Consider the following 21,501-nt stretch of genomic DNA (forward strand, 5'->3'; position numbering starts at 1 on the left):
CCCTCTCCAGCATTTATTTGTAGACTTTTTTGATGATGGCCATTCTGACTGGTGTGGGGTGATACCTCACTGTAGTTTTGATTTGCATTTCTCTAGTAATTAGTGATGTTGAGCATCTTTTCATGTGCTTGTTGGCCATCTGTATGTCTTCTTTGGAGAAATGTCTATTTAGGTCTTCTGCCCGTTTTTTGATTGGGTTGTCTGGTTTTTTTGGTATTGAGTTGTATGAGCTGTTTGTATATTTTAGATATTAACCCCTTGTCAGTCACATCATTTGCAAGTATTTTCTCCCATTCTGTAGAAGCTTTTTGTGTTTTCTTGGTGATTTCCTTTGCTTTGCCAAGGCTTTTAAGTTTGATTAGGTCCCACTTGCTTGTTTGTTTATTTATTTATTTATTTATTTGGCTTTTATTTCTTTTGCTTTGGGAGACTGATCTAAGAAAATATTGCTATGACTTACGTCCGAGAATGTTTTGCTTATGTTCTCTTCAGGAGTTTTATGATGTCATGTCTTATATTAAGGTCTTTAAACCATTTTGAGTTTATTTTTGTATATGGTCTTTTAATTTAGATGGTACTTAATATTTTAATTATCCTTTTTTGTATATGTCCTCTCTTGGTTTGTCATCTTTTGGTATTGTAAAACCAGCACAGTCTTTTAAAAAACCTACTGAAGTTTCTTGATAATAAACTTTGTCAATTATATGTATTGAAAAAAATTCTTTAATTCTGTGACTCCTTTAATAGTATATGAAAGCAGACACCGTCCTAAATTTTTACTTCAGTAGAGAACTTGCTGAGGAGCCTTCAGATTATTTATGCTCCCAATTTGTCCTGCAGAGGACAAATTGACCCCTGTCATTAGGGGTCCCTAGTGGGCAATAAGAATCTTGAACTCTGGAAAGGGGACTGAGTACCCTGATTTTTAGATTGATTTAGCAGAAGAAAATGTCACGGAGCAGCACTTACTTCCAGTGGAGACGTGTGAAGCCTTCAAGCCCCGGGGGCCTCGCTGAGTTCTAAGGAGGGTGGGCCTGGAGATGTCCAGCTTCCATCTCCTGCCCGAATGGAACCCCGTCCTCCCTTCCTGCATGCTTCTCAAACCAGAGACTTTTGTTTCCTTTTGAGATTGAACCAAAGGATTCTTGCCACGAATGTGCTTTGCACTTTTAAAGTATATTTGATTTTTGTTCAGCATAATTACCTTTTGCTACAGAGATTAAAGCTGCTCCTTTGGGGGCACTTCAGTATTCATTTGAACCTACACTATTTCATGTGAAATGTTTTGTATGGACAAGTGGCTTATTAGCTGCCTATGTTTAATAACTGCTCCCTTCACGCTGTAGAGTGAAAGCATTTTTTCTTTTCCTAAATACATTAAAACCTTTTTGGAAACTATGTCAAACTTATGGAAAAGTTGCAAGTATGGTTTAAAGAATTTTTCCCGACGATCAGAGAGCAATTTGCCAGCCTGATACCTCAGATACTTCATTATGTGTTTCCTGCAAACAAGACCACGCCTGACACGACTAGGACAAGCCATTCAAAGTGGGAGGCTCCTGCCATGCAGGCTGCATGCCCCAGTCAGCCATCAGAGCTGCCCCGATAATGCCCTTGGCAATCAATGGTGGACCCAGCTCAGAGCACACACCGTGTTTAGTCGCCTGTCCCTCCAGTCTGGACCAGTTCCTCAGCCTTCCCTGGACTGGCAGGACCTTGACACGGGTGGAGGTAACAGGCCACTTAATCTGTAAATGCCCCTCATTTTGGGTTTGTCTGGTATTTCCTCATGATTAGATTCAGGTTCTGCATCTCTGGGGGAATATCACAGAAGCGGTGCTTTTTCTTCTGGTGGCATGACCAGTTGCACATGATTCTGATTTGTCCAGTTTCTGCTGATAACTTTTATCTCTTGATGGTGAAATGGTGTCTGACAGGTTTGTCAACTGTAAAGTTACGGTTTTTTTGAAATAGTAAGTGTTTTACAGAGAGGTAATTAAAAGGTATAAATATTCTATTTTTCACCAAATTTTCTATTTATGTATTTAATTTAATTTATTTTTTTTAAGATTTTTTTGATGTGGACCATTTTTAAAGTCTTTACTGAATTTGTTACAATATTGCTTCTGTTTTATGTGTTTTGGGTTTTTTGGCCTTGAGGCATGTGGGATCTTAGCTCCCCGACCAGGGATCAAACCTGCACCCCCCTGCATTGGAGGGCGAAGTCTTAACCACTGGACCACCAGGGAAGTCCCTATTTATTTATTTTAATGTGGACTTAACGGCTCCTTATTTTATTCATTGAATTTAAATCAATTTCTGTTATTTTGGTGCTCAAGCAGAGCCCAGTTTGGTCAGTAGGGACCCCTGCAAGTTGGTTTTGGTGTCTTTGTGATGTGTCTCTGTTACTCCCTGAGTAACATCTGTTTGTGCGTTTATACACACAGAGATTTATGCATTGCATATATGTACATACACAGGCTTTCTGGCACTGTTGAGTTTTATATGTCAGTCTATCTCTGGTACTGAAATCCCTGAATTCACAGTGATACCTCCAATTCCATCCTGATCCCACAGGATTCACTCTAGTTTTCTGCATTTAAGTATTTGAGTCTCGGTTTTTGACAGTGAGCAGTGCGGCTGCTGTTACCCTGCGTGTTTGCCTGTTCGCTCACCCTCCTCTGTATTCTGGTCCGGGCGGTGGCTTCTGCTTCTGGAATATTTCTCCAGTCTGCTACTCCTTTCATCTTCCTTAACTGGGAGTCTTTACTCTTCTCCCCGCCCCTCCCTCCCTTGCATTTCAACGTAAAGCCCCAAGTTGTGATGCCCAGGGGAAATCCACCTGCATCCATGCTGTCATCCGTCGCCTGGACGTCCCCACTGATGTCCTCAGAACTGCGCTTGAGATGACCTGACCCACCTCATCCTGCCCACACGTCCACCCTGCTTTGCTTGAAACCTTTCAGATGCCTCCTGTTGCCTGGTGGGTAGGATCCGGGCAGACCCTGCCGAGGCCTCACACACACAGACTCTGCCCTTTCCCCTCCTCGGCCTGGTCTCAGCCGTGTGCCCACTCACCCCTCATGTTCTGGCAGCGCTGGCCTTGTTTCCTGGGGTGCTGCCCCAGTGCCCCACACCCGCTGTTCTCCCTGCCTGTCCCTCTAGGGCCGCCTTTGGCCTGATCATTGTGTCCGTGTGTTGCTAATGCCCGCTGACCCTTGGGTTTGGGCTTTTGAGCCGTGTGTCAGGAAGGCTTCCCCTGATCTCCTGGACTAGGCCGGGCGGTCTGTTCTGTGCTCTCAAGGCCCTATGTTCTATAAAAGCACTCGGTTCATAATTGTATTTTGGATTATTTCTCCATTAGGTTTTAATGCTTGAGAGTGAGGCCTCATGCCTGTTTTTGTCCACGGTTGTGTCCATAGAGCCCAGCACATAGTGGGTCCTCCATACGTGTTTACAGAAGTGACTAGAGAAAGTGGTTGACGAGGCCAAGAACTGGGGGGACCGGTGGGGAAGGACCATGGGTGCTGTGCTATGCCATGTGGATGTCGGGACTTGGGCTGTCACTGGAGAGGGCTGGAGTGCGTGTGGGCAGAGGAGGGGGTGGAGGGAGCCGGGTGCCCACGAGACAGGCCTGCTGGGCTCTCACAGGCCGAGAAGACTCCACAGATCCCAGAGGGAGGAGCCTTGGGACTGGTGGGTGGCTGACTTCAGGGTGGAGGAGCCACCCCAGAGCCAGTGTGGATGCTGCTCACTGACCTTAGATACACGGGGGTTGCACTCGAGGGACGAGGCTGGGCTTTCGTGTGGAGACTGAGGGTCTGCGGAACATTCCAGGGGTTTGGTGAGAGGGGTGGAAGGGATCGTCAGGTGTGTAGGTAGTGGTGAACCTGTGAGTGCAGGGAGACCGCTCTGGAGAGTACGTTGAGCAGAAGGCTGAGGATACCCACCCCGCCATGGGGAGAGGAGGAAAAGCCAGCGAGAATCTCAGACGGAGCCCCCAGAACCAGGGCCAGGACCCCGCACAGGACTCTGGACGCACACTTTCTATCCAGAATGGATGGGTCTCTGTGATGGAGATGTTGCATATGTTGCTTTATGCAATTAAGCATAAAGCTATAGAAAGCCAGGTTTTAGAAGTTTATGACACTGCTATTTTAATTTTGCTGTGTGTTAAAAAGTATTTTACTGAGATGAGCCTATGGTTTGCCGTTTTCTTTGTACTTTTAATTATCTGTCATTGTCTTCACAGGGCTTGGTATCTTAGGAGAAATTATTTTTCGCTGATAGTTGTCATAATTAATTTTTTATAATAGCAAGTCTGAATTCAGTAATTCAGGGTGTAGTTTGACAAGGAAGCTATATTTTATTAATGATTTTTAAAGCACCGAAAGGATCCTTGGGAATTGAAACCAGCTATTTAAATTAGTGCACATTTATGGCTTATCAGAGTGATGGAGCCATGAAATAAGACATTTATGCCAAAACTAAACCTTGGGGAAATCACTTTTTTCATATTTAGAATGATTAGCTGATTTATTAGATACTTCCCAGCCCGAAGCTTTATGGCTATATTTAAACCTATTTTGGAGAGTTAACATCATAAGCTTTCTGTACAGAAAACGCTAGGATAGTGCAAGGTTTTTGTAGACAACATGTGCTGTTATAAATTAGTTTCCCAAGCATCAGCTTAATGGGACAGGAAAATATTAGCTATGGATGTGGTTTTTTTTGTTTGTTTGTTTTGTTTTTTTTTTTTTGCTGTATGTGGGCCTCGCGCTGTTGTGGCCTCTCCCGTTGCGGAGCACAGGCTCTGGACGTGCAGGCTCAACGGCCATGGCTCACGGGCCCAGCCACTCCACGGCATGTGGGATCTTCCCGGACCGGGGCACGAACCCGTGTCCCCTGCATCGGCAGGCGGGCTCTCAACCACTGAGCCACCAGGGAAGCCCTATGGATGTGTTTTTAAAGTTCTTGTATAATTTCTGTATTTTATACAGTGAACCTCAGTTCAAATCAGAGAATACAGTAAACGCTATGTGATACCTCTTATCCTAAGCTATTTTATTATTTGTGGATTCCTACTTATTTTTCAGGCTAATGAAGTGAGATTATTTGATCCATTTGTTGAGCATTTAGAAACTTTTTGGTAGTGAGTTTGAGCAGTTTACTAAATATCAGTTATTCCTGATTACAGTTCAGTGTTAGTTTCCTGTAACCATGACTTAGCAGTTCCAACAGCAGAAGTTTGTTGTCTTCTGGTTCCTCAGGTTAGAAGCCTGACATGGGTCCCACTGGGCTAAAGTCAGTGGGCAGGGCTGCGTCCCTTCCAGAGGCTCAAGGGGAGGAACTGTTTCCTGCCTTTTCCAGCTTCTACGGGTCACCTGTACTCCTTGGCTCGTGGACGCTTCCTCTGTCTTCAAAGCCAGCAAAGGAGCATCTCTTGGGTTTTTCTGTCATAGTCACATCTTCCTCTGACCACAGTCAGGAAAACTTCTGTACTTTCAGGGACCCCTGTGATTATATTGGACCCACATGGATAAGCCAAGATGATCTCCCTATCTCAAGAAGCTTAATCACAGCAGCAAAATCACTTTTGCCATATAACATAGCATGTTCACAGTTTCTGGGGATTAGGGTAGGGCCATCTTTGGGGGCTGTTATTCTGCCTCCACAAGTTCTAAGTTGCAGAATCACTTTGAGCCTCCTTGCAGGAAGTGGGAATTATCATGTACCTGTTGCTAAGGGAATGGCACCATTATTGAGCTCCTTTATTTTAGGGTTTTTTAGTCATGAGGTCTACAGTTACTGCACTTTCCTGTTGCATGTACACAGCATTAATATTCTAGTCAGGACCAAGGGACTCTCATAACAAAAGAGTCCTAAAGAGCTCAGCGGCAAAGAGGCCGATGGGGACTAATGAAATCTTTGCTGCTGCTTTGAATATGCTTTTCAGGAATTTAATTTCACAAAACCGTTCTAAATGTTTTTACATTACAAATTTTCTTTAAACAGTGCTAATTTATCATTCAACTAATAAAAGTACTCTGTTTTGCCCTAAATGGTCTGCTAGTGAACTGAAATTCAGTGTTCCTTCATGGATTTTAAACTTACATTCCCTGAGAATGATTAGTGTTTTGAAGGTTAGCAAGCTGTGAGGTTAAGATATGATTTGGGGAATAATTTATTTAAAACACTTACAGTGTCAAGAGAGCAAACAATCTCTTTTTTTGGTGGGGGGGGGCGCTGCATTGGGTCTTTGTTGCTGTGCGAGGGCTTTCTCTAGTTGTGGCGAGTAAGGGCTACTCTCTGTTGTGGTGCGTGGGCTTCTCATTGCGGTGGCTTCTCTAGTTGCAGAGCATGGGCTCTGTGTGTGCGGGCTTCAGTAGTTGTGGCATGTGGGCTCAGTAGTTGCGGTGCTCAGGCTCTAGGGCACACAGGCTTCAGTAGTTGTGGCACACCGGCTTAGCTGCTCCGCAGCACTTGGGATCTTCTCCAACCAGGGCTCGAACCCGTATCCCCTGCATTAGCAGGCAGATTCTTAACCAGTGCACCGCCAGGGAAGTCCCTAAACAATCTTGAATAATATTTTAAGTATGTCCATTAATTGAAGTCCAGCAGGGGATGTCTTGAGTAGAGGAAACTCTAAATTCTGATCGACAGAATTAATTAAATTAATGAAAGTAGCAGTAACAACTGGAGCTCTATTATATTCACCAGATTACAGGAGATGTCTCTAGGATACAGAGAAGCAAAGGTCAAGGGAAATATGTAGTTAATCATTTTATGAAGAGGATATTGGCAACTCATACAGATGGATGTTAAGTTGATGACTGATAGCATGGTATTCATAGGGGAGTATTTTAATATCAACCTGTAGTTATTTGGGTCTTCTTCACGGTGTCTCGGTAATACAGGTTATTCTCATAGACCTGCCTTCCCCACATCCACTACATATCAAGGGGGAAACCAGTTAACATGGGCAGATCTGCACACAAATGTCTCTTTACTGTAAACTTCACCATCACCTGAATATTCCCGTAAGAACTTGGAGCTTTCTTAGTTCTTCTTTCTCCTCTAGTGACAGACCTGGGCCCACTCAGGAATCCTGATCCGCATTCAACCCCCTGTTCAAGTGACCCTTCACCTCTTTGGCCTTGTCTCCTTGTTCTCGTCCCTGTGTCCACAGTCACCCACCTGGTCTGATCTCTCAGTTGAGGTGATGACTATCTCTTCCTCTCCTCTGCCTCCTCTTCTTTCCGTTCCTCGTCCTCCCCTCCTTTCTTCTCTCCTCCTCCTTCATCACTTGCTCTCTCTTTGTATCCTGATACATCAGTCTGTCCTGGATTTTATGTCTCAGTGCTTTATCTTCTATCAGGTTTTTACTCTTTGCCTTCCATTTGAGTGTTGAGATTCCCCTATGTTTCAGCCATGATTCTCTTCCCATTTTGCACTTTTTCTCTTGATGACTTCTGTTATCTGGATGGTACCCCGGTTGTTTCTGCCTCACTGCAGGTTCAAATCTCAGCTCCAAGCTGGAAGTGGATTCCACCTGGTTATCCTTCTTCACCATATCAGCTCACACTCTCCCCAATCTTCTTTTCTCTTTGTTCTTGGTCTCTTTTAATGCTGTCACCATCTACCCATTCTCCTAAATATACGCATCTTAACCTTAATTACTAAGCAAGTGAGGAAAACTAACTAAAGATGTGGGAGAAGTTGTTGTTTTTTTTAATTAAAACAAGAGAGAATAATACAGGCATTTCTTTAGCAACACGTTTGAAACTCTGGAGTAACTGGATGATTTCCTACCTAATGATTATCAAAATGCACCCAGGAAAAGTTGAACATTTGAATAGGTCATACAGCAAAAGAGACTGGAAGATGAGGTCCAGCCAGGATCACAGCTGAACTATTCTTCAACTTTAAAAGAACAGATCATTCCAATGATATTCAGACTCTTCCAAGCCACATAAAAAGGTGAAAAATTGTTTATGAAGCCAGCATATGAGATTTGAGGAATGTAATATAAAAACCAAAACTCTAGGGCTTCCCTGGTGGCGCAGTGGTTGAGAGTCCACCTGCCGATGCAGGGGACACGGGTTCGTGCCCTGGTCTGGGAAGATCCCACATGCCACGGAGCGGCTGGGCCCCTGAGCCATGGCCACTGAGCCTGCATGTCCGGAGCCTGTGCTCCGCAGTGAGAGAGGCCACAACAGTGAGAGACCAGTGTACCGCCAAAAAAAACCCCCAAAAAACAAAAAAACTAAAACTCTAGACTGAAAATGCATATTACATACAAATATGAAATTCTAAATAAATATTGCCAAGCATAATCTAGCAATATATTAGAAAAATGATATCCTATTACCAAGGAGGGTATAGTATCCAGTAGTGTAAACTTCAGCAGTGAAACAGAGTTCAATATTGTAAAATCTGCCAACATAATTCACACATCAACAGATTAAAAGGGAAAAGCCATATAATGATATTTAACACTGAAAAAGACTGGTAGAATTTAACTGCCATTCCTAGCAAAAATTTGTATGTAAAATAGCATTGAATATAATAAAAATTATTTACCAAAATGTAATAGCAAATACACTGAATAGCTAAACATCAAAACCATTTAAATTAAAATCAGGAAATAGAGGTGCCCACTATCACCATTGCTATTCACTACTCTCTTGGCAATTTTAGTGAATGAAATAAAAAACAAAATTTCATGAGCGGTATAAACTTTGGAAAGAGATAAAGCTGTATTTTTTTGTAGATGATGTGATTTTATACCTAGAAAACCCAGGAGAATCTAATTATAAGCTACTATTCAATAGAATTAATATAAGGAAGTTGAGGTGGTTGGATAGAGGATAAGTATAAAAAGTCATTAGCTTTTTCTGTATGTCATCAGCACCTGGAAATTGAAAAGGGAAAAATATTGCATGCATAAAAGCAATACTGTATAAAATATTTAGAATAAGTTGAACAAGAAATGTGAAGGACCTTGTTAAGAAAACTAGAAAATTCTATTGATACATATAAATTAATATGTGAACAAATGGAAATACATGCCACAAAAATGTCAATTTCCATCAAATTAACAGTTAATTCAATTCCAAAATAGAATCCCAACTGGTTTTAATTTAAATTGGATACAGGTATTTTATACTGAAATCCCAGACATTCTGGTAGTATAGTAATAGACCAAGAATCTGTGGAACAGAATAGAGAAACCAGAAAGAGATGTGAGAATGTAATATAGTACACATAGGCTAATATACGCAATGTACATGGGTAAATCATTTTAGGAGGACAGACCATACATTATTTCGTAGGTTATGTTGGCCAAACTGATCATCTGTCTAAAAAATTAATTCCTAGTAGATCGAAGACTTAAATGTTAAAAAAAAAAAGTTTTACAAGGATATCTGTAGGAGACAAAATGAATTCTGTAGGAGTGAAGAAGAACTCAGTCAGGAATGGAAGCTGTATTCTGTAAGTGATATGTGGACATATCAAAATGAGTTTTAATGAATCTGAAAATTTCATTATTTCACCCTTTCTGGAGGGTGTTTTCATTGGATGTATAATTCTCACTTGACAGTTTCATGGTTTCATTGCATTAAAGATGTCATTCCATTGCCTTGTTGCTTCTATTCTTTCTGGTGGGAAGTCTGCAGAGCCCCTCCTGCTAATACTGCCTAGCTGCTGCTTTCTGTTATATTTTCTCCTTAACACTTATTGCCATCTGACATACTATGTATTTTACTTATTTATCATCTGTCTTCACACACTAGAATTTATGGTGGGTAATGGTAGGGATTTTTGTTAGTTTGTTTCGTGCTGTATTATAAGCTTGTAGCATATAAGCATTATGGTTAATATTTGTTGAATGAAAAAAGAAAATGTAATGCCCTGAAGACAATGTCGATTGTTTTGTCCACCGTGTTCTTATAGCCCTTAGTTCATGTCTCTGCAGTTGGATATTCCTTTTTGTATAATAGTTGCCTGGTGCCCCACTAAGCTGTAAGCTTCTTAAGGGGAAAAAAACTATATCTTCTTTGAATCATTAGCAACTAACACAGGGCCTGTGTCACAGAAAATCCTGTTTGTTGAATCAATGAGCACACCTGGCTTGCACTGTTTTCTTGTTTTGTTTTGTTGAAATATAGTTGATGCACAATATTCTGTTAGTTTCAGGTGAACTACATAGTGATTTGACATTTGCATACCTTATGAAATGATCACCACGATAAGGCTTGTAACCATCTGTCCCTGTACAAAGCTATTACAATATTATTAACCATATTTGCATTGGTTTTCTCTGTTTTGTCATACATGACTCGTCCATCACCATAGTCTGGCAGCTCTTCGAGTTGTTACTTCTGAAGGTTACTATTTCCAGTTTGCATTTCCACCTGCACACCTGTAAACTTTGTCCTCCTCACAGACTGTGCTTCCAGCCTTTCTCCTGTTCACCTCTGGGCTTCGTTGGACCAGCACCCTTTCCTTGTTTTCTTATAGAAACCATCCTGAGGCTAATCCCACCACCTGTCTTTGGTCCCATCTCTTTCCCCAGCTTCAGGTCCCTGCTTTTCCCTACATCTTTAGTCATTCTCTGCGTTAAAGTCTCAGGTAAAGGCCATGTAAGTCCTTCCAGTTACTAAAATTAGTGACCTTTGTTGAGTACTCAAGTTGTTTTGTATTTTTATTAAATTTGATAGCTCCTACTCCCTACTTCTTGAAGGTATTTCTTCCCTCATTCGTCCTGTTCTCTGGTTGCTCCTTCTCACTATCCTTTACTGATTGTTTTTCTTCTGCCCACATCTGAAATACTTCAGTTCCCTAGAATTCCGCTCTTGGTCCCACTGCCTACTTTGTGCTCTTCGTACACTCCTGGAGAATCTCAACCCCCCTGTACACTGATGGCCATGAAATCCAAGTTCCCAGTCCTGATCTTTCTCCTGAAAAACCCGTTTTTAATGCCCCCTAGATAGTTCATCCTGCATATCCTTTAGACCCTTTAGATTTCAGAGGTTTAGCATCTCTGACAACGTATTCATCTTGCCCTCTAAGCCTGTCTCGGCACAGTGGTAAACTCGGTCTCCCTCTCACCTCACTGATATCCAGCGTGTCAGGTCCTACTCAGATCTCTCCCTGACTCCTCTCCATCCTCACCAGCTGTATCACATCAAGACCTCCTCATCTCGGGCTGGCTTGTTGAAACAGCCACCTTTCTGCTACCTCTGTTATCAGTTCTCTCTCCTTATTCTACTCCATAATCTCTACAACTGCAACCAGCAGTGTCTTTAAAAAAATCAGAACTACCAAAAAACCAGCAATGGGCAGGGCAGAGGAGAAACAAGTCCAAAACTTATTATGGCATTTCTTTCCTTAAAAACTTCTGCTGGTTTCACAGCATGTATATAGGCTTAAGACTAAAATTCTTCCCGTGGTGTTTTAATTAGATTTCTTTTACAAGGAAGAGAGATCACTCCACCTTCCTCAGGAAATGGGCCATACTGTAAAATTCATGCTGGGGGAGGATGGGGACTCATGGAAATTCAAGAACAGGACTGTGGTCAAAGAGTTCTCAGTCCTGCCCCTGCCTCTAGGGCCACCTGCAGCTGGAGTCTGACCCTCATTCTGGAGCTGGAGCTCTCAAACATGAGCTGCTTCAGAGGGAGGGCTTGTGAAAACAGCTCATAGGCATCCCGCCAAGAGTTTCTGATTCAGTAGATGCCCCAAATTTTAATTGATGCCCCAAATTTGTATTTCTAACCGTTCCCCAGGTGATACTGATGCTGTAGTTCTGAGTACCACACTTGGAGAACTTTATCCTTTAAGGCACATGTCACGTCATCTGGGAAGCCTTCTTTGATGACATCAACCATAATTAGTTTTCTCTCTACTTTGTAGGTTTCTTCATGTTAATTAAGAATAGTGGTTCTCAAACTTTAGCATGCATCAGAATCGCTTAGAAAAATTGTTAAAGTGGAGAGTTTCTGAATCATTAAGTCTGGGGTATGGCCTCCAAAATGTGCCTTTCTCACAAGTTCCAGGGGGTGACCACACTTTGAAAACCACCATATTAGAATAAGTTGTTTGCACACCTCTCTGCTCTGCTGCACCCAGGTTTCCAGTGTTGGTCCTGTGCATTGTTCTGTCCACTGGTGGCAGCACCTGGGGAAGTGGCTGAGGCACCGCATTTTGGACCCTGACATCCTCTCTTGGTCACGCCCTCAGAACCACGGGTCCTTCTACTCCTTTGTTCCGTGGAAGCTTGTCAAAGCACTCGTGACCCGTGTGTTAGCTTTTCTGTTCCTCTGTGTTCGTCAGTAGTTTCCCGACTTCCTGTGCCCCCGGCCAGGTGGGGCCTCTAGAGTGTTTCATGTTATGTGCTCGAGGCTGGTGCCCCTCATCCACTGGGCTGTCTCCTCATCGGTGCCCAGCTGTCCATGGACTGAACTATCTGCTCCGCTCCCAGACTGCCGGGAGCCCCTCTGAGAGTCACCGGCTTGGCCGAGCGGCTCTCAGGACGGCCTCGTGAGCCTCACATCTGGTCCCGGAGGAATTTCCGTCACTGTCCTGCCCCTGTGCTCCCAGCGTGACGCACTCCTGGTCATGGAGATCGAGGTCCTGGGGTGATGTCTTCTCTCTCCTTCCCGAAGGTTCTCTGACGTTAGTAGGGCCCTTCCTCTGCTGTGTTCTCAGAGCCTCCTGTCCTGCACATCCCCCTGGGTCACCCCCTCTTCTGGGAGCCTCATCTCTGTCTTCCGGTTCTTGTCCCTCAGCTGACGGATTGAAATGCCCTCTGCTGCCTGCAGTCCTTAAGAACGAGAAGAGCTCCTTTTTCGTGATGTGACTGGTGCCCCTCCAGCTCTCCTGCGACCTGTCTCTTCTCCTCGTCTGCCAGCCTCTCAGAGCGTGGCACACTTGCTGCCTCCCTGAGACTTTCTTTTCAGTGTTTGGCCTCGTGCAGTCTGACCTCCGAGCGCATTCTTCCACCGAAGCCTCTGTTCCTGAGGTCATGGTGACACCCTGGCCGCAGCTGCTTCTCCCAGGCTGGTCTCACTGGACCTTCTTCCGCATCAGACGGTGCTGGTCCTTCAGCCCTTGGGACCCTCTGCCGCCCTGACTTCCAGGTCTTGTGTGTGTCCCCGGGTCCCTGCCAATTCTTGTCTCCCGTCCTCCTCCCCACCTCTTCACTCAGCCCTGACGTGGATGTGCACATTCTGACCTTGGTTCTTCTTTCTCCATGTTTCTCAGTTGTTGCCTCTTGCTGAAAAATTTGGGATCTCCTTTTGTTGGATATATATATGCTTAGATTCTTTCAGATACCTAAAACTCAACGTCTCTGACAATAACCCGCCCTCCTTGCAGCCTCCTGCGTTGCTCCCTCGATTTGCTGATCCCCCACTGGGTGTCCCCGATGGATCCTCCTCCCTGGACCGCCTCGCCCTGCCCCACCCCGCCCCTGGCAGTTAGTTGTTGGCCGAGGTCCTTCGGTTTTAGTTCTGCATCGCCCCTTGGCTCTCCGCCTTTCTCTAGGGAATGCCCTCGTTACCTCTGCCTGGACTGTTGTCATCGTTCCGCCTTCAGTCTCTGTCTCTGGCATTTGTTTCCTTCTTACTCAGCACTGGTGCTAGAGCAAGTTCTTACTTCCGACTTGGAAGAACTTGCCTGATTTTACGGTTACTCCCTCCCCGTGCAGCGACCCTGCCTTCTGCTCCGTGTGTCCCACAGGCTCCGTGGTGATGCCCAGACGGGCGTTGGCAGGGGCTCTTCCCTCTGCAGCCTGTCGCTTTGCTCCTGCTGCTCCTCCCTGGGCCGCCTGCTGATTTTCTGGTTGTCTGGGAGAGCAGCGGTCTCCAGGAAGCGTCCTCTGGTCCCAATTAATCCTTCTTTATTTTGTTCCCAGATGCGTTGTTTGCGTTTCTTAACTGATGCACGTCAACACTTGCGTCTGCCTATTTATTCACAGGAACGTTGAGTCCCCCCGTATTATGCCGGGTGAGGGTGACACTTGTCTGTCTGCATGTGTGTCTCCCCCACTGGAGTAGGTGTCACGTGAGCACGAGTCAAGTCCCCGAGCATTTCTTGGCGTGTCCTGGGCTCTCAGCACCCACTACGCGCAGGGAAATGAGCAACAACTGGTTTTGAATTCAGTCCTGGAATGAGACACAGCCTACATTTGCAAATGAAAAATGTTCTCAGCAGAGCAGGCAGAAGTCCTTGCTACGGAGACATGCAGAGTTATTACCATGTGAGAGGTTGGGAAGTGCAGTTATATTCATGGAGCTTCTGTTTTGGGGTTATTTCCCAGCAGTGATAAGTTGTTATAACGTTGGGAAAATTGTATCATTTCCAGTTGGTACCACAAAGGGAGGCATTATTTATATCTGTGTGTAATAAAATGGGTTGGTTGCTACCGACAACCAACAAAAAAAAATGTTTTTCTCACATTTTCTAAGATGCTGCCGATGGAGCCGGATGCAACATAACTTTTGAAATGAAGTTGAAACGTTGGTGTGAAAGGCTGTGATTATGGTTAATGGAATTGGGAAGGTGTCTCTCAGGGACATGAGTTATAGGATTTACGTGGTTCTGTCCTTAAGAATGACAGTTTATTCATTCTTCACCCCCGGCCATTTTTAATTTTAGTTTAGAAAATCACTAATAAATATTGTGCAGTTTCCTAGGACTAGGTGTTCTTAGTGTCAGGTGAGACTTCATCTGTCAGTCTCTGCTCTCCGAGGGGGATGAATGTGATGCCAAGTGGCCAGAGCGTGGGGCAGGCAGCGTACCTGTACTCACGGGGTGTCTTATGGTGGGGCTCCTAGAAAGATACTGTTGTAGGTAAAAATGGGGTCATACTAGAGAGAATATTCTTACAGCCCCCATATTGATGAAACATTTTAATGTAATTTTAAAAATTTTATTTATTTATTTTTTGAAACAGTTTTTATCTATTTTTGATTCTATAATATATGGTTAAATTTTAATGTACATTTGGTCCCCAAAGAAAATTTGATATATCGTTTTGTTTGTTGACAGATCATGCCTTTTTTTGGCAATGAATTTAAAATCAGCATGCATCACTTTTTAAATGAGGAAGAGACTGTTTAAAATCATCAATATAATTAAATATAGTAAAATTACCTTCAATTAACAATATACAGTTATAATATTTTTTTTTTATTGAAGTATAGTTGACTTATAGTGATTCAGGTACACAGCAAAGTGATTCAGTTATATGCGTGTGTGTGTGTATATATATATATAATATATATATATGTATATATAATATATATATTCTTTTTCAGATTCTTTTCCATTGTAGTGTATTACAAGATAGAAAGAAATTTAAGGTTTGAAAAAAATCACAGAGCTAGATGACAGCTAGGGCTTCTTTCCATTTTTAAGCAGCACGCTGTGCTTTTTATGTTATGGAATTTTATAAGAGGAGTTGAGAACAAAAAACACTAGCACGCACATATGGAGGACTGTTCATGTAAAGGTCTGAAATAAAGGAGTAGAGGTTGTTTTCTATCAATTTAAATAAACTGAATTATTCCAAACTCCAGATCTGAAATGATAAAGCAGGACACAATTGTGGTTTACAGGATTAATGGGTATCTGGTCTGGGATGTATCCTTCTCAGTGTGCCAACCCCTTTTCCAAGGGCCATGTTGCTGCCTGGTCCTCTTAGATGTGGTGAGCCCTTTGTAAAGGGGGTGCTTCCAAGAGCTAACCCTGTGCATCCCAGTGTCTGCTGTCTGTGAGGACGTGGCCTGGCTCAAGTGCACCTGTGCTTTCATAGGGTGTAACACACATGCACACACCACCAGCCTCCAGCCCATCCAAGCACTGATCCTGCGTTCTTTCAGCATTTTGAATAAACTGTCCCATTCTCTCCTGGCCTGAAAGGTTTCTGCTGAGAAATTTGCTCATAGTGTTACGGGGTTTCCCTTGTATTTGACGTCTCTCTCTTGCTGCTCTTAAAATTCTTTCTTTGTCTTTGACTTTTGACTATTTAATTATAATGTGTCTCAGTGTAATCCTATTTGGGTTCAACCTATTTGGGGCCCTTTTGGGCCTCATGGATGTGAAATGTCCATTTCTCTCCCTGCATTTGGGAAGTTTTCAGCCATTATTGCTTCAGATACACTTTCCACCCCTTTCTCTTTCTCTTCTCCTTCTGGAATTTCCATAATGTGAATATTGTTTCTTTTCACTGTGTCCCATAATTCCACGCCCACCTCACCCCCGCTTTCTTCTCTATTATCCTCCTTTTTTCCTGTTGCTCCTCTGACTGGGGTATTTCCAGTGTCCTATCCTCCAGGTTGCCGATCCTTTCTTCTGCGTGGTCCAGTCTACTCTTGAGACTCTCTATTGAATTTTTCAGTTCGGTTAGTGTATTTTTGAACTCTAGGGCTTTTTTGTTATTGTTGTGGTTGTTTTGATGGTGGCTGTTTCTTTGTTGAACTTCTTGTTTTGTTCATGCATTGCTTTTCTAGTTTCATTTAGTTGTCTGTGTTTTCTTGTAGTTATTAAGCTTCCTCTGGAGGACTATTCTGAATTCTTTGTCTGACAGTTCATAATTCACTGTTTCTTTAGGGTCAGTCATTGGAGCTTTATTGGTTTCCTTTGCTGGTGTCATAGTTACCTGGCTTTTCATGATCCTTGATTCCTCATGTTGGAATTTGTGCATCTGAGTAGTGGGGCTCGTCTTCCAGGCCGTGCAGTTTGCTTTGGCAGAGATGGTTCCTTACCAGTCAGCTCGGCTTGGGTTTTTGGGCGTGTCTGCTGGTAAAGCCCTTGGGCAGGTGGGCCTGCTGTAGGGTTTATTTGGGGTGAGGCATCTGTTTGAGCTCAGAGGACAGGGATGGGGGCTGTGCCCCGGCCGAGAACAGGTGGACAGAACAGCTGGCTGGGTTCCTCCCCAGGTGGGGCTGGAGGGTGGGCTCTGTGGTCGCCTGGGCTCTCTGGTCAGGCTCATTGGACGCCCAGGACTGGGCACGTATTCAGTAGTGGCGGGGTGTGAGTTAGCTTACCTCCCTGGCAGGGCAGCAGGCTGGGACCTAGGGCCTGCACAGCTCATTGTTGGGGGCCTGAGTGTGCACTGAGGGTGAGGCCACTGGCTCTGCTCTGCAGACAGAGGAGGCCCCAGGCTGTGCTCCCTGTTCAGACGCCCACGTGTGGAGGGCTGTGGAGTGGGCTTCGCAGTGTCCCCTGTGGTCTGGGTGGATTCCCGGGGGACAGGCTATACTCGGTGGTGAGCAGGGCTGTGAGGTAGGTCCCCTGCCCGGGTGCAGTGGGTGAAGCAGCTTGAAAGCCAGTAAAGCTCTTTGTTTGTCATCTTACCTCAAGCTGACCCACACCCCAGTTCCCTGGCTGAACAGGGCCACTGGCTTTGCTCAAGTGCCGCCAGGCACACCTCTTCCAGGACTGTCCCAGCGCTTCTGGTCGATGGGTCTGGAAGGCTCTCTCTACGTGGGTGGGCTGGGACGCAACACCTGGCGTGGGCTTGGGCCGAGCAGGCTCAGGGCCAACAGAACTCCTCCCTGAGGGTCCGATTCAGGCAGTATGCACCCCATCGAGCTCCCTCATCAGACTGCTCCCTGACTTGGTTCTGCAGGTGAGCAGAGCTGCAGGTTGGGGTCCCCACCTGGGTGATGCAGGTGTGAACTCCATCCCGAGATCCCTGTGCGGATGTCACGAGCCCCTCCCCCCTCTCCATCACAGTCAGTCCCCAGCGTTGTGCCCTCCAGATTCCACTGCAGTCCCTGTGGAGCGACGTCAGAATAGGGGCTCCCACATAGTGACCCAGGATGCTGGGGGTGAGGGCCAGTTGTCCCCGGGGTCCTCATTTCCCACTGGAGGAGCCTGAGGCTTGGGGAGGCCTGGGGGAGGGGCAGCCCCTCCTCTCCCCTCCCACTGTGTCCGTCTGGGCATCCGTCTGGGTCTCTGGGGTGCAGGGGCGGCTTCAGCCTCACCCCCGGGTCTGGGTTCTCTCAGTGTGTCTTGGTCTTGAATAGTCATTCATGTTCCTTGTGAGGAATGACCTTCTTCTACGTTGGGGACGACATGGTGATGTCACCCCTCACACACAAGTTTCTCAGGAACCCAGCTGCTGTAGAAAACGAGACATTTATATTTGCTTCGGAGCCAACGCTGCTGTAACGTTTTTGGTAACGCTTATAATTGTGATGTTGTAAAATGCTTATGTGAAAATAGGGATGTTGAATAATCGTACCAGAGAACGTTCAGGGTTTGTCAAATTGCTTTCTGTGTTTAGCAAAATAAAATATCTCATGTCATGTAGAAATGGCGGCAAATTTTCTAGTGCTGTGATGGCTAACAGACTGCGAGCTCCTTGGTGGGAATCACACAGGGATGTTGCACTGTTTCCAAACAAAGCAAGGAAATCCATTGATAACAGTTCTCTTAGCCTTATTTGATGGTTAAAGTGCTTTTTAAAATTCTTTTACTTTAATAAGTGTATTTCTTAGCAAGAACAGGTCAGTGTGTTGTGATTGATAAACAGTAGTTATTAATGTGCCTGCTCTGTGGGTCTGTTTTAAACTGTAATTTGATATGATTTTTTCCTTATAACCTGAGCTTAAATTACTTTTTTCGTCAACTGTATATATGGATATTAAAGGGAAAAATAATACACATTATTGATTTCTTTTTCATTTACTAGACCAGGGACTGGGTCATATTCTTATTCCAGCGGGCAGCATGCTTCTTGGCGTGTGAAGAGGAGCTCAGAACATATTTTTTAAGTGATTAAAAGTCCATATTACTTCTTCCTGCACAGCTGGTGGAGTTTCATGTTTGTTATTCCATCAGGTTGCTTCACCGTCTTGAGAGGTTCCAAATGTTTGCCTTCGAGGCGTGCCTAACTACCTGTCACCACCAACATGCTTGTAGTGCTGACCTTTCACCATCTGGACCTTCCTCAGGAACACTTCACAACAAGATAAATGTTAAAATTAATGTTCACAGAGCACTTTTGACCAGAATTCTCCAGGAGCGTGTGTGTATGAGTGTGTGTGTGCAAGTGTGCGTGTGTGTGTGTGTGTGGTGGGTTATAATAATGCTTGTCGAGGATTTTAAAACTGCAGAAAGTAACAAGGAAAGAATATTTACATTAACCCCACCACCCAGGTATAACCACCGTTAATATTTTGCTGTTTCTTTCCAGTTTCTTTTCTGTGCGTGTGTGCTTGTATATGTAGACACACATATATCCCTATTGCCTTGCATGAAGAAGGGGCTTTATAAGTATGTGAAAAACAAATGTTTTAATATATGTAATAATTTGTATTTTAGAAATTAAGATCATAAAATATATACTGTTTTGTGTCCTTACTTTGATAATAAATTCTCAAGATATCCCAGAAAATTCCCAAGATATTTTATAAAAAGTATAGTGTTTGACAACTTCATAATCATATATGTATATATGTGTATATGTATATATAAATATCATTTATTTAACTTTTCTCCCATGTTAATATTACTTTGCATTTTTGCTGTAATAATGGTGTGATGTCCATTTTCACCATCAGCTTTTATCAGGACCACTTCCTTAGCGTATTAACCCTAGAGAAGGAGTTACTGGAACATAGAATATAAACTTAAAACAATTATTAATCTTTTTTGCCAGATTTTTATTATTTAAAAATGGTATTTTTATTGAATTACAAAGGATAATTATTCATCTAGAAAAGCAGAAAACTAAAGTACGAAGAAAAATGGGAAGAAATTATTTATAATCCCGGCACCTAAAGATGACTTCATTTACGATTTTGATTTACATGATTTTAGTGTTTTTTGTTTCCATTATATATTTTACCAAAAAGGATCATTTTGTTTCCTAAACTTTTTTTCCCCACTTAGTGTATCATTAACATAGCCTTTCTCTGCCATTCAGCAGTCTTCTGCAATGTAATTTTATGAGCTGTTATTAAAAGGACACGTCTGTACAGTGCATTTAATCAGCCCTCTCTTCAGTTTGTTTCCAGTATTTCACTATTATGAAGGGTTCTAGGATAAACTCTTGGGCACATCACTGTAACTGCATTAAGACAAATTCCTAGGAGAATGGCTGGTTCAAAGTATACAAATAATTTTTAAGGTTTTTGACAGTTTGCAGTTTGCCTTTTGACAGGTTGTACCAATTGACATTCCCACCAAGAGGCGGTAGGAAAGTGAAAGGAGATTATAAAAAAAAGTTCCAGTCCTTCGCCTTAAAAGTAACCAAATCACCTTCTAGAGAACCTGTGCCTGTTCTCTCTTCTTTGAGGGGCGCCTGGGGGCACCCATCCTGCATGTCATCAGTGGTCGGTGATGGGGTGTGTTCATAAGTCTGTTCTAACCCAGGAAAAGCTGGGGATGTGAGGTGACGTGATTGTACCAGATGCTCACAGAACGCCAGCAATAAGGCTTCTTCCTGTTAGTTGCTTGGTCTTCTGATCATCGGTTTAAGTAATTAGCCTGCTTCTTGGATTTATCTTCAATTGCATAATTTTTCAGTCGCTGATTGTCTCAAGAACAGCCCTTGTGTTTTCTCTTCCAGCCCCTGCGGTGGCCACGTGTGAGGCCTGGTCTTGGGAGCAGTACTTGAAGGAACAGGAGGCCGTGGCAGCGCCCGTTGAGCTGTTTTCCAAGGTGAACAAATCCCTGAAGGTCTTACAGTTTTGCAGGGAATCAACACTTAAGAGAATCCATTGAAATGAAATCGTTTGCCTAGATAGCATACCGACTTATTTGATTTGTAGGCTTTGCTGGAAATGGACATAACAAAGCTAATCCAAGCCTTAGTGATTCCGTGTGTGCTCTGGGGCCGGCCCGCCTGGGTTGAAACCTAGCGCTGCCACCTCGGGCAGGCCGTCCAGTCTCTCTGTGCCTCGGGGTCCTCGTTCGTAAAGCAGGGGACTCACCACACCTGCCTCCTTGGGTTGCTCTACGTGTGAAGGACGTCGGATATAACAGGCACGTGGTAGACGCCAAGCATGAGTCCTTCTTCTTCTTCGCTGACGTTACCTGCATCTGTCCACCCAAGGATCAGTGCCAGACATCTGTTTTGATGTGTTGCATGAAGTGGTGGGTCAGGCAGCATGTTGGAGGGGCCAGTGAACCCCCTAAAGCAGGTTGTCCCTGACTGTAGGGACGCCTGGAGTGGCCCCGGTAGACTTGCTCCACCCAGTGACTCCTGGCACCAGGGGCTTGCGGCTCCGGGGCTTATCTTGGTACCCAAGGTACCAAACCTTCCGATGCCCTTTCTCGTCTCCTCGGGCTGTGTTTTCATTATTTCAGGGGCAATCTGTATAAAAAAAATCTCATCAGATTTGCATCATTATATTGCATTTTAACCAGCAGAGAGAAGCTAAAACTTATTATTGCTTCACTTTTCATGACATCCGTTGAGTTACTTGTAGTACGTTTTATTGTGTGAGAAGAAGGCTAGCAGTTTTAATCTAGGACACG

The 21,501-nt window shown here is 44.1% G+C and overlaps 1 protein-coding gene across 1 annotated transcript in view; it reads left to right on the plus strand.

Annotated features, from left to right (window-relative positions):
* L3MBTL4 (L3MBTL histone methyl-lysine binding protein 4) overlaps nucleotides 1–21,501 on the plus strand; it is a 400,149-nt gene that overhangs the window by 19,544 nt on the left and 359,104 nt on the right. Inside the window, 1 exon segment of the mRNA XM_060118356.1 lies at nucleotides 20,591–20,682. Coding sequence (XP_059974339.1) covers nucleotides 20,591–20,682 — 92 coding nt within the window.

Source organism: Mesoplodon densirostris, chromosome 15 (assembly GCF_025265405.1).
Source record: "Mesoplodon densirostris isolate mMesDen1 chromosome 15, mMesDen1 primary haplotype, whole genome shotgun sequence".
NCBI classification, from domain to species: domain Eukaryota; kingdom Metazoa; phylum Chordata; class Mammalia; order Artiodactyla; family Ziphiidae; genus Mesoplodon; species Mesoplodon densirostris.